A 14,202-nucleotide genomic window follows, 5' to 3' on the forward strand; every position below is an offset into this window, starting at 1 on the left:
TCGTTGTTACAGAGACACAAGGAAATACTGCAGCTCCACTACATCTAGCAGCTGCATTCCATCACATTTTCAGATTTCAATGACTACCCTGTTACTCCAGGTTCACACTTTCCTCTCCTCTGCCATCTTGAGGCCAGCCAGCTTGGCTTCCGTTCAAACTGGGAGCCCTACCAAATCATCTGCCCTACTCCTGATCTGGTTCCTCAACCTGACACACTGTATCAGGTTATCTTGTTTCTATCCAAGTATGCGTGCGTGAGTGTGTGAGTGCATATATGCATACGTGCTAATAGAGAATCGTGTGTCGTCTCTTGGAAGGGGGAAAAGAGAGGAGGAGGAGGTGGATGGAGACAGTGAAAGATACTGAAAGACTGGGATAAAGTTTGTATGACACAGAATAGAAATTTTCAGATTGCTGCTTTTGTACCAAATAAAAAAAACTAATTGCAGATCATATTTGGGTTAAGTTTTTTACTGATATTTGAAAAAAATTATGCTGTAGTACTTTTAGTCTTTCTTTTCTACTTCAGCTCTTTCAGAAACCATACACGGAGGGAGGGTTTTTCTCTTTTTTTCACTTTACTAGCGTGGGCTGAGAGAGAGGGCTCTAAAAATAAAACATATGTTCCTCCAGGTCTGTGGGAGCAGAGGCCCCCAAGCGTATTGTTTTGGGATATGGGGGAGGACAGGGAGGATCTGGCCTTGAGAGCGATACTAAGAGAAAAGCTATGGCTTTCAGGCAAAGAAACATTCTCTTCTGTGTACTAATATATGCCATCTTTTTTTTGCCGTTTGTCAAAACAAAATATACTTAAAATGAAACCAGTTTGCTTCCTTTCCTCTTTCCTTTTTGACAGTGGGAGATTGGGTAAAGAGGTGGCAACGCTTACGGTCCATAATGCTAAGGTGAAAATGTGACCCCCATAAGCCTTCTTATTGATTTTTAAAAGCCCCAAGGGAGAATGCAGAGTGCAGAGGTTAAAAGTATCTGAAGTAGTGATGTTCCTTTGTGCTCACAGTGCAAAAATGACCCTTAGTTCGTATGTACTGCATTTGAGAACTGAATTAAAGAAGTATACCTATTGAGCCGATGTGGGTGAACCAGCTGCTGGGAGCTCTACTTGGTGAGGAATGAGTTAAAGCCAAAAGTGTGTGGGGGAAGTCCACACTGAGCAGCAAAGGGGAAATGAAGGCATATTAACGGAGAAATAGCCATGAGTGCTGAGGGGGCTGGATCTGTCACGTGTCTAGTTTTAGCACCAGTGCTCCTGCCTCCTACTGCTGCAGTTTTGTGGATTTTAGTAAAGTATAGTATAGAGAGCAAAGTAAAGAGAGTGTGAAAGATTCCTAATTATACAAACATGATACTGACATAATGTAGCGTAACACTAACAAGTCTGTGAAGAATTTTGTCATGATTTTAGCATATTACTATTTTGTAAAATGTCATCTTAAAATACACTTAACGGTCATTTAGAAGTGTATTATTAAGATACTTGTGATTTTGTGTTCTTATTCAATATATTCACAGACTAAACTGGCTGCTGAGACATAATGAGTGTCTGTATAAATACTACAAATACTACATCAGAGAGATTTATGAGCGGTTAAAGACACTATCCCTACAAGTGAGCACTAGAGACAGTCAATATTAGAATATTATAATACATCATGTTGATTCTGGATGATTTGATTACTGTCATCTACCACAGGACATGTGACGCTGTGGATGATGTTTGCTTTGAGAGGCGTGCACCGTGGGCGTGGTATCCCGGGGAGTGTCTGTGTCCAGCCAATAGCGCAGTAGAGCTAAAGTCGATGGGCGTGGTCTATTTTCCCACACGGTCCTGTCCAAGCAGCAGCACGCTTTTGTTCAAACTCGGGACTCAGACATCGCTGAGGTACATTTCCAGGTTACTCGCTAAATGTGAGCAAACAATGCTGATCTCAATAGCGGTGCTCCTGTCAGGGTTACTCACACTGGTGTTTTTCACTTAAAGTACCAGGTTGGGATACTAACTTTGAGTTTTGTGAAGTCTAAAGCAGGGTATTGCGAATGAAGCAGCTGGAGCTCTGAAAGCGGTGGAGGATTTTCCTTTAACCACATCTTCGTGTTGGAGAACGATTGCTGTCATGTACACTTACTAGACATTTAATGTTCCTTTACATAAAGGAAGAAAATAAGCTTATGCTTTCCATCACCCTCCTCGCTGGACATCTATGGAGAGGATTTTCTGTATGCGCTCACGCAGCTTTTGGAGTTACTTACGGTCGAGACGACACCGTGAATGTTAAATTTACCGAGCTGGATAGAAGAAGACGACACACTTAACCTGATTTGAATGCCTTTGCAAGGAGTTTGCTGGTTTCTGTGCTGCAGGCAGGGCTTCAGTTTGCTCGGACGGGACTATGGGGAGAAAGAGGAGGAAGAATCTTTTGAATTGCGCAACAAGGAGGACTTGACTCCCAATGGACGGGTAAAAACTTACCACCTGCACTAGAACAGCTTCAGAGCACCAATAAATTAATAGCATGTTTTTAATGAATGCCCACACTACATTTAAAACATCAGTATTGGTTTTAAAAACTGCTCAGTTTTTAAAACCAATACTACACGGGAAATTCAACGAAAAGAATGTTAGTTCAGTGTTTGAAAATGATTTCACTTGGAAAACTACTGTCCTGTGCACAAGTCTTGAGTCACCCTTTACTTTAGCGTAGGTGCAACGGTTCATTTGTACAAACATACATGCAGTATACAAGGCAGAGACAGACTGTTTAAATATAACAAGCTTAAAAGTCAATATTTGGTATGATCAATTTCCTTCTTTAAAGCAGTCTGAACACTCTCAGCCAAGCTTTTTTGTAATTTCTTGAAGTAGTTCTCAGGAATAGTTCTCTTCTTCTTAGAGATCTTTGGCTTTGTTCTCTGTCAAGATGATCCCACACCACTAATGTTGAGGTCTGGGCTCTGGGGAGGCCAATCCAAGGCAGACTGTGTTCCGTATATGCTTTATCTGCATTGGTAGTGTGTTTGAGATAATTCTCATGCTGAGAAATGAGGTCAGTTGCCAAGTAAACACTTTCCTGATGGTATTACATGGTGGAACAAAAAATGTTTGTACTTCTCTGTAGTTGTGAGTCCATCAGTTTTGATAAGAGCCACAAACCATGACAGAGCCTCCACCATGTTTTGCTTTAGGCATTCACTGTACCTCTCTCCTGGCCTTTTCCATATGTGTTGATGAACCCAACATTTCAAATTTAGATTAGTTTTTGTCATTTGGCCTTTTGTCCTGCTTTCCTTTTGCTAAAATGGCTTCATGGCAGCTGCCCTTCCTCTGAAATCATTTCCGAAGTTTGGTGAACAGTAGATCAATCAACCAAGGGTCCTGATGCTTTTCTCTGGTCCTGTCAGATCTTTGTTGTTTTTTTAGGGTTTCTTTAGGCTTTTGGCCTCTACTTGTCAAGTTTTTCTTGCTTGCTGTACAGGACATACAGAATGCCATTCCCATTTCGGCTAACAGCTCTTTGGGAATCACCTTGTTGGTGCAAAAATACTTTTTTATGCCTGTCAAATGGGCATCTTTGGCTGAAAATGAGCACATACAAGGACTGGACTGAAAATGACTGAAAAAGCTGCCAATGTCCAAATAAAAGTTTGAAAGACATTGAGACCTGTTACTAAAGACCACTTAAAAATTACCAAGAGGGTCTGGCTTCTTGTGAGCAAAATATTAATAAATTAGACTTTTACACAGTACTGTACATATAGGTTGGAAATTCAGGGTATGATAAAGAATTTATCATGCTCCCGTTTATGGCATTATGTCCAGTGAAGTGGTGAGCTACAGTGTTCACGTGCAAGTTTAGATACATGTTCACTGTTAACCTTGTTGTCTGTTCAGTACAAGCCTCTAAAACTGATGCATGACACAGAATCTACTGATCCTTAGTTTAACGTTTAGGTTTGTGTGGTCTTTGAGGCCTGGGCAACATTGAGCAATCCCACATGCACACACTCTCTGATGTAACTTGTCGAACTCTGTGTTGAACTGATCCTGTGTATTTGGCCTCCCATTTGCTCAGTGGCAAATAAGACTGTGGCCTTGTATTCTCTGTAATGTTAGTCATCTGATCAGCCACAGAGAGTTCAGCATTGTCCACCCACTTGTAAGGGGGCATTGTTGCCTTGCATTAAGGTAGGCTCTTTCTGTACAACCCCACATGCAGCTCTTAATGTAAAGTGTCCCAGGAAAAAAAAATGCTCTCAAATATTTGTTAGGATTTTGTGCCTTTCCAAACACCAGCTCTTTTTTTTTTTTTTTTTTTGATCATATTTTTAGACTTTGACTTCAGTGCACACTAAATAACATTATGTGCTGGTTGAAATTATAGGCACAGCTATTTTGTGCTTCTGAGATAAACTTTACACCAACACTAAGCCTTTGCAGATGAAAGTAATACCACCTGGAGCCATTACTTGCAAATCCTGCTTATCTGTTTATTGCCCCCTTTGTGTTTTTGCAGCCAGCCAGTTATACACTACAGCAATTTGCATGTAAACGATGGAAACAGATAAGTTTTACACAGTTATTGGCTCAACAGAAATCTAACAGTTCCAAAAACCACCAGATAAGAGCAACATCTGTTACTCAGCATTATCCGAAGAGGTGTTGGTGTGTAGCACACACTATCTTGGTCATAATCTACCATCTGTTCTACCATTGGTGGTCAGAGGAACCCAACGGTGCTTCATATTTGCAATCAATACAAGATCACAGTTACATGTCCCAGTGGAGATGGCTGATGGCCTTCTAAAGTGAGACACCGAGATCCTTTTTCCTCTAACTTTCCCGGATTCCCTCATTAAAATGCAACCTATGATGCATGTGCATAATTGTGCTCCTCTGGGGGCTTTGGTTTAATGTTTATTGAATTATAGCTTTTTCAGAGAAGCTTGATTGAGACTTGAATCCTGGCCTTTTAAAAACATATAAAGATAACCAGAGTGCCATTATTGACTGAACAAAAAGGAACCAAGTGAAGTCGTTGAATCTAGTTTTTACTATAAGAATCCAATATGACTTATATGAGCTGATACATAACTGATAGTAACAGGGAACAGCAAAATTATGATTACAACTAAGTTGTTGCATTTTTGTTTTTCGTTTTTGAGAGTTGAACCAAGCCTACTGAACTCCTATAGTAATCAGAGAAGATAAAGGGCTTATTTAATGGCATATAGACTAACAGTCTTGTTCAAATGATGAGCTGAATACAAGACTATCCCAATAATGAAATGATACAGCGACATTTTAAAAGGTCAGCTCAAATTTGTAATCTATGCAAGAATAATTGTTTAAAAACAGCTTTTGTTATTTCTGGCAGTTTAAAACTCACCACTCTTAAGCTCATAATGCTGCTTTGTTTTTAGAGCTACTGTATCCCCAACATTGATGTTACATCACCGATTAGAGTCTTGGCTCTATTGATTTCTGCTCGTAAATATTTATGAATATGAAAGGCGTGACCTGAGTCATAAAGTATTTGCCTGTCTGTATTAATCTGAGTGATGTATTTTCTTTTGAGGGACATTTTGTCTTAATCTATCATGTGGTTAGACATGTTCAGTTTATCACATTACTTGTAAATGGAAGGAATCAAATAGTTGACTGTTGTAATTCACAGTAACAATTGGCAGTAAAGCATTATTTTGGTCTTAGAGATCCTTCGCCTAATAATAAATCCCCCTCATGCGATGGAGTTATTTATTGACGCTTCCAGGCGCTTGACGCATTTCAGCAAATCATGTTACCTCTTATTTTGTGCCACTCTGATTGTGACAGTTGTAATTCTGTTATCAATATCTTAAGCTGAGCCAATAATTAGGAACACAGCTGAAACTACTCCAATCTGACATCAGCTGGTCAATCTTAACTGTGTTACAGTCCCCAGAGTAGATCCAGTTGATACTGTTTGGTTTTCCATAATTTCTACCAAGGGGGTGAGGTCAGTTGAAGGGTTGGTCTATAATGATTTCTAGGAAAGCCATCTGGGCTGTGTTCGATTATTAACCATCATTAACCATCCTCAAGACATTCAAAATCACGAGCTCCTGCATTGTTTTACAACATGCTGCCAGAAGACACCATTATGTGTAGAAACTGAAGTACCAAAGCCATAGATGACACACTCTTCCTTGCCAGGACTTTTCTTACTGACGTTGGGATCATGAGTCAGTGCCGATGCTTATGTAGGCTTGGCCCTTGAGAGCACAGGGCTATGCCAAAACCTTTTCTCTTCATGTTTACAGTCGCCATTCAAAGAAACTACTCTTTAACAGCTGCCCAAACAGTCACACCAGGCTGAATGCCTCCAGTGTAGGAATACTTGGGCACTAATTTTAGGGCAGGATATCCGTCATTCTCTTTTCTTTCCATGTTTCCACTAAAACCATTATTCAGTATTTATGTAATATGTATGCAGTTTTACCAATAAACTACCACCACAGAGGTTTAGGCCCAGGCAGTTGTAAGTGTGGACTGGAGTACCGCAGTGCATCCTGTTGCTCGGAACAAACAGACACAGTCCTGCTTTGCTGAGAGCAGGTCCTATTAGCCATCCCTGCTGCCCTCTGCTTTCAGAGGTGTCACGGTACGCTGGTTTATATTTGGTTTCCGCTGCGTCTCTGCCTCACCACCTCGAGGCCACACATCTGGTCTTCAGGCCGACACTGGCTGAGCCCAAGCATTTTCTCATGGTTACTCAGCCTCCCAGGAGAGCTGAAGGGAGAGAGAAAGAGAAGGAGAGAATAAACTGGGAAAAGCGAGAGCGGAAGTCAGCCACGGAATGAACACATCACGGCATCTTTCCCTATTTCTCTTCAAGCTCTGCTCTAGTCTGGAATGATTCATACCCTGCCGTCCACAAAGAGAGATCTTTTGCCAGGGCTCTACATCGCACGCTATCCTTGTTCCTCACCCCACAGCCCATTAACTCTATTGGAAAGCATTTTTCTCAGTAAATTGTAAAGACTTGTGGGCAATGACTCAGACTATTTTGACTGTGCCTACCTGTCTTATTAGTTTACTGATTGTTTGATTAGTTGATATTATTAAATTATTGCTTTTATGTCACTGATTTTTATTAAGGGTTTCCTGTCATTGATGTGATGTCTGTCTAGATTTTTTTTATTAGGCCTGTTGGCTTGGCTAAATGATTTACCATACACACACTGTCTGTTCATTTGTTCGCATCAGTATGGTTTGACATTTACAGTACTTCCCTCTGAGTTAAACATTAATGAGATCTCATTATCCAAACTGTAATCTTTTCCTTATTTGCATATGGGTCCGTCTGCCTTAAAAATATAACATAGATTCCAAGCTAGCCTATAAATTTGCAGTTCATGTTTTCTTTGTTATTTTTGAACCATCTAAAAAGAAGCCTAGACTGTTTTGTGGGGCAATGGTTAAACTTAGGATAGTTTGCCCTGTAGTAAAGTGTGGTGTGTGAACTGTGAGGAGCCCAGAACTGACCTGGATAGTGTTTCAGGTAGGCCAACACCCCTGAGTTGGGTCAGGGCAGCCACAGGAGCTGGCTCAAGGCTGTGGTTCACAGAGACAACAAGTCAGGCCACAGGGACACACAGTGCTGCTCTGCACACCAGGGAATCTGTCCAAATTGCACACAGGCAAGCTGTCTGATGGGGTTTTCCAAGGTCAGGTTGGGAATCTAGGGGCCGGAGCACTGTGAAAGGAAACATCCTCTTCCATCTTCTGCTTCACAGGGGAGTCCTCGAATGAAAAGTTCATTGTTTCACCCATGAAATCTGATTTTACATGTCTGCCAGTGGTAGGCTCATTTTAGTCAGTAGAGGAACTAATTCCAATTTCCACACAAAACTAATGTCCAAGAAGGTGTTTATGTGATTTTTAAATGAATAGCTGGCTTGCAGTTTAATATCCATCCTTCTATCTATTCTCTTCTGTTTTTCCTTATCGAGGCTATCAGCCTATCCCAGCTTCAGTTTAATATTTAAGTAAATAATTAATCTGTTCATCAGATGATTATTAGGGCACAATAAATTTTACTAGGTAAAGTGCAGTTAATCAGGAAAACCTTGGGTCTTTAAGGCTTCTCATCTCTATCATAATCACTGCTATTGTTTGATTTTGTTTTCTGTCAATAGCATAACCGTAAAGACTTTATCTTTACACTTATGTGTTTATCTTTAGTGTAAAGATTCTGAAAGGCACTTTCTCAATGCAAGCTGTTATAATTAAGGCTAAAGGGTCTCTTTGTCTTTCTTGCTGTTTTTTTTCCTCAAACTCTCACAACTTATAGCAATCAACTCACAGATAGAAACGATAAATACAATTGTTCTGGCTGTCCATGAATTCTCAAAAACTGATGTTATTTTTAGGTTAATCTTCTTAGAGAAACGAATGGAGAGAAAAAATCACTTTGGGTTGCGAATGTTGGGGTGCACTCAGCTTAAGCATGAAAAATTCCTCTGTTCCCATCACTTATATTAAATTAGCCTGTTTTGCATGCCATATTTCTCCCATCAAGTTTACTCCTTGCAAGTAAAAGCCAAGCATTACAGGAATAGTGCAGCTATGTGCTGAGGCTTGCCAGGAACAACTGCATGCCCTATTGTAACATGGCTCCTGAAGGCAAAGCATTGAAGGATCACTTCAAACTGTGGCCTATTTCTGAAGCTAAAGCAATGTCTGTGGTGCATGATTGTCGATTTACCCTTTTCTCTCTTTTCTGTTGACAGACTCCAGCTGAGGTGATTGTTTCTCAGCCATCTTGCACAGCCAATGGAACAAATGGGTAAGGAGCTACAGAAGCCAATTTCACACTTGAACGTTGGTCAATTTTGGGAGATTTGGATCTGGACATTGTCCAGCATTGTCTGATTTTTGTCCTTTTTCACATGTAGCCAATAGCAAGAGATTGTACATGTCAGCTGCATTATCTGTAGTGGAAATGGTCCATTTCCAATAGAGCGTATATAGCTTCTGGGAAGAGCATGCCGGAGACGGGGCATGTGACACCCAATCTCTCACTATGAATTCTCCAGGAAATTATATGCTCTATTATCACATGGGTTTGACTGGGCATTACATAGAACTGGCAGGGTAAAGTCCATTTTATGTCCAATTCGATTTGTTCCCCCATTCAGCTCGACTTGGTTGCAGGCTACAGTGCAAACGACAAGGGAAGTAGTAGTTCCGTCTTTTACTTGTATACTTCCTCTGAGCGCCGGGGATTTCTGTATATATCCGCAGGCGCATGTGTTAATACTTGATTTCTTTCAGTTCCTCTTCAGTATCTCATGGTGTTCTCATGTGTGCATGCAAGTGGTACAGAGTCATATACATACTGACAGATGATCTGTTATGTGGTGATATTTGATTTCTTTTAGGTGAAATTAGTTTTCAGTCTTTCAAACTGGTTGAGCTTTACCATTAAGAAGTTAACCTGGCTGTTATTTGGGGCTGTTATGGCTGTTATGTGTTATTTGCCAATAATTTTCCATGTGAAAGATGTCTGATGGAGGTTTTTGACATGTTTAAATTTCCAAACAATTGATTTTCATAGATAAATCGGGTGCATTCAAATAATGGGAACATTAAGGAAAACCATACATTTATTACACCCCCAACCTCCTGAGGCATTAATAGATGGAATTTGTCTTATTTAAATTTCGGATATCTAGGTCATTTGCTATTGTAGTGTGCCCTGTCATTCGGCTAAGATATAAAGGCCCTCAGAGGGGGAAAAAAAGAGATTATGGCTGCCTATGAACCCAGCATTATTCGTTGTATCATAAGAGAAAAATGGGCTGAATTTTAAACAACTTGCAATTAGTCAAGAACAGACTTCACCAGATAATTAGCTGAAGAATAGACTATTTGTTGCAAGCACATATACTATTGATGTCAAAGTAAATGTTTTTATAATTAGACAAATATAGAACATATTGGACCTCTGTTCAAGACGTGTCTTTTCTGAATAGGCAAAACCTACAGTTTGTTAATGATTATATTCTGAAGACCAGGCCTTTTGCACAGACAAATCAAAGACTGGGTTGCTTGGCCACAGTGATGCTGGTTGATGCGCTATGTTTGGACCTGGGGAGCCTGCATTCAGTAATTATGAACTATGACTCCTGCATCATATCAAAGGGTACTTGAAGATAATGTGTAGCCAGCAGTCTTAAACAGATAAAACTTTAACTGGACCTTTCAACAGGTTTTCATCCTCCCTGCAAATCCACTGAAGAATGGCTCAATAAGCCCATTCAAATTCCTGATTGGAATCCCCTTCAGATCTTGTGTGGGGTTTTGAGTAGAAAAAAAACAGTGCTAAGGATCGTACCACTGAATGAAGCGCAATCAAGATTTTTAGCAAGCCTACACCAGAGTGAGTCATTATGAAAAATGCATACAAGAAGCTAATTATTTCTGCTAAAGGGAGCAATACTAGTTTCTGTGGCTTCCTGTATTTACTTTTTCCACAAAAGACAAGTAATTATTTTTCAATTGGATTGGATTGAACTTATTTAAAGATATTGCTTCAAAAGGGATGAGATGTTTGCTTATCTGCATATGTGAATGGCAGAGGATTTCCTTGGGATGTACTTACTTTTATTACATGGTTAATGTAATCTTCATCTTAGATGACTTTAACCAATCACCCTTTCAATATCAGGGCATCTTACTGTAAATGACATTCAAATGGCCATGTGGATTACATGTTAATGCAAATGAGAGTCAAAAGTGATTCATGGAGGGCTTGATCCAGACTATTAGTGCATGGCTGTGATCTCAGACAGTGATGTAGCCAGGCTGTGCTTCTCTCTATCTCTGGCATCGTGCCCTTATCACCACCCCGTTCTCCCTTCCACAATCGTAACTGTACATCTGCCGACTCACAGGCAATGAATCACAAAGCTTGACTTGTAGGCCTATCGCCCATCACAAATGAACAGACGAGGATCTGCAGAAACTCTCAACAAGAATAGAGCTGTCCCAGGAAGTGGTTATGTGAGATGAAATATTTTGCTGTAGTCATACGTGACATGGTGTCTTTTGAGGCTTGAGGGGGGAAAATAGGACGGAAAGAAGTAAGGACTGGGTGACTCAGTCCTGCCTCAACAGCACTCCTAAAAGAGGTGTGGCTCGGGTTCATGTGCGTGTGTGTGTGCATGTATGTCATTTCTGCACTGTTGTGGTCCGCATGGCATGATTAACTACTAGTTTGAAGAGTCTGTGTGTTTGCCTGGCTGTAATCATCACAGTAAGTGCAAAGATTAGAGAGCATAGCGCTTGCTCATTACCTGGCCAATGAATGGACACACCCAGAAGTTCAGCTGTACGGAAGGAATGCCAAGTTAGGCTCTGATAAGCCAGAACTTTGCTATTTTAACAAATTGAGTCATATCAATTCATCTTAATTGTTGCATAAGAGGAGACACAAGCTCTGATTTACATCGGACTTTGACCAAACTATTGGATTGCATTGTGCACAAGGAAATGTTAATCTAAACAATTAGATGGAATAAAGGTGTGACTGTGATTAATTAGGGTTTTTTTTTTGTTAACATGGCTATACTCTGCTAATTAGCCGTGCTACAAGCCTGATGCATTAGCTGATTTCAGGGGGTCTCACAGAATCCATGCCTGCAACTTCCTAACATATTTCCTCAAAATTAATTGGACAAACTAACACAATTTGAAATGAAGTAACTGAAGACTATAAGCCTGTTTATAACTGTTTATGTGTTGTCCTTCCTTCTTTTAAGATGATCTGCTAGGCCTTCACTGCAGCCACCTTTGGTTGCTGCTTGTTTATAGGGCTCTGCGTTCAATCAGATGATGAGATCAGATGATGTTGACTGCATCATGAAAGAATATCCTTCTTTTTGCCTTTAGAAACTCTTTGGTTGCTTTTGCCGTATGCTTCGGGTCTTTATCCACCTACACTGTGAAGTGCTGTCTGATGAGTCTTGCAGCATATGTGTGAATTTGAGCAGAGTATACCCATGTGGACTTCAGAAATCATCCTGCTACTTGTATCAGCACCAATCGAATATTTAAAGATGGCCTCCTTCAATTGTATTTATATATCTTAATCAATCTCAATCATCAAGAAATCCCAGAAAGATGATTGCGTTCATCTGGACGTAGCGTTTCCAGTGAGAGAAACGTTTTTGCATGCATCCAAGCAACTTCTTTAGTCTCAGTTTCCCCAACTTTATAAAAAGTCCATTTGCACAATGACCAAAACCAGCATGATTGCCTAACAATGGACCATGTGCTCAGTTTCAGCATCATTAATATGCAAATTGTCCTGACCGCTGAAGAAAATGTGTCCAAGCTGAGGATCGGGGTCCCCAACGCAAACAGGAGGATTACTGTGAATTATACATCAGTGAAACCAAACAACCTTAGCTACCTTGTCAGGCCAAGACTCCACAGTCTATTTACACTTACAGACCAGTGGCCACTCTTGAAATGATGAGGATGTACACATCCTGGACAGGGAGGAATGATGGTTTGAGCAGGGAGTCAAGGAGGGCATTTATGTGAAAAGGGAACGGCCATCTCTGGACAGAGGAGGGGGCCTAAGGGTAAATCCTTTACCATATTACAATACTATGATTGCAGCCATTTCTCATTTGTTTGTAGTCATGACAATTTGCATATTAACAATTGTGAAACTGACCTCACAACACATTGGTAAGGCCCCAGTTGTTACTTTGCGTGCTGCCAGTAACTTCTTCAAAAGCAACTTCTGTTTTTGCTCATTGTTAAACCTGCAGTTAGTTGAGACTGCAGAGGTCGCCTGGATGGGTAACAAAGTTCCTCTTGAGGTCTCGTGAATGGCTCCCAAGTAAAAGTCAAGTACTTGGAATCAACTCTAGATCTTTCATCTGCTTCATTTGTCATTGAATTACAAGGAAACGGATCGAACCTGGTCATGAAACTACTTATCACTCAACTGTCCAGTTGCTTTTGAAACTTTAAAAATGGGAGACTGTATAAAAAAAGGGCTGTAATTCCTAACCAGTTAATGCAATACTTTTGTTAATCTCCTAAAGTTAAAGTTGAAAATTTCCCAAAACCTACTTGGGTGGTGTGGAGACACAAAATTACATAAAAATGTTTAATTGTCCAAACATGGGTCTTCAGGCAGATGTTTCGGTCAGTAGGAAGTGCCACCCAGCTGCCACCTCCCTCCTTGCTGTTCTCATGCTGAAATCCATTTTACATTGTCACTATTTATTTATTTATTTTATTAATCTTCCCTTTCCTCACTCTCAAGTTCCTTCTCATAGCTGAGGCAGGGGAGAGTACAAACTGTTCTAAAAAGAAAGTAGACACTTGAAGACTTTTCTCTGTTCTATCTGTTCTGGAATTAGCTTCTCCTCTTCTTCGTTGACAGCTCTCTGAAGTAGTCAGAAGCTTGAAGTTTTTGCCACTAGATAACTAAAAGAGAACAGTATTAAGGAATGTATTTCATGTGTGTAAATTTATGTACATGCAGGACAGAGGGTGTGTATGCATAACACAAGTGAGTGTTTGCGTGAAGAGCTTAGGAGTGGGCCCCCAGTAATTGCCTGTCTGGATGTCTGTCGTCCTGTCTGTCAACCATCCAACCATCACAATCTGGACTTGTTTACAACATCAACAAATATGGAAAGTTTTAATCCGCGTTACTAAGTTTCACAAGTAGAATGGCTTTATTCAAACTAAAGAGTCACTTACTCTCTATCATAAAATGCCTTGCTGACAACACTTCTTCAGTCACAAACTCAGACTTCCTGTCCCTCCTACTCAGGTCTCATAACATGACTTTGTTTTCCCTCTCCCCTCTGCCTAGTCCAGAGCTTCTTGGCAGTGGTCTTGAGAAAACAGTGTATTTTTAGCTGGGAGGTCATATAGGCCCAGTCTTAATCACCACATTCCCATTTTCCCACCAGCCCAGTTTCAGCCAGAGGCCCATGCAGTCAGCCTATGCACTCTATGGAGAAGGGAAGAGAAATAGATGGATTTCTACAGGAAGAATGATTATTAAGCCTCTGATATGAGCATGATTTTAATAAACTTTGGTTTATTTTACTTGGTGCTTTTTCTAAATGCCTTTCTGGGCACATCCTGAGCTATTTATCCATCAGACAAC

General features: G+C 40.4%; 1 protein-coding gene across 1 annotated transcript in view; it reads left to right on the forward strand.

The window, feature by feature from the left end:
- The first annotated feature begins 1,861 nt into the window (after positions 1 to 1,861).
- plekhh3 (pleckstrin homology, MyTH4 and FERM domain containing H3) overlaps positions 1,862 to 14,202 on the forward strand; it is a 36,504-nt gene continuing 24,163 nt past the window's right edge. Inside the window, exons 1-2 of the mRNA XM_026164411.1 lie at positions 1,862 to 2,477; positions 8,789 to 8,844. Coding sequence (XP_026020196.1) covers positions 2,343 to 2,477; positions 8,789 to 8,844 — 191 coding nt within the window. The 5' untranslated portion in view covers positions 1,862 to 2,342. The remainder of the gene's footprint in view (positions 2,478 to 8,788; positions 8,845 to 14,202) is intronic.

This window comes from Astatotilapia calliptera, chromosome 4 (genome assembly GCF_900246225.1).
Source record: "Astatotilapia calliptera chromosome 4, fAstCal1.2, whole genome shotgun sequence".
NCBI classification, from domain to species: domain Eukaryota; kingdom Metazoa; phylum Chordata; class Actinopteri; order Cichliformes; family Cichlidae; genus Astatotilapia; species Astatotilapia calliptera.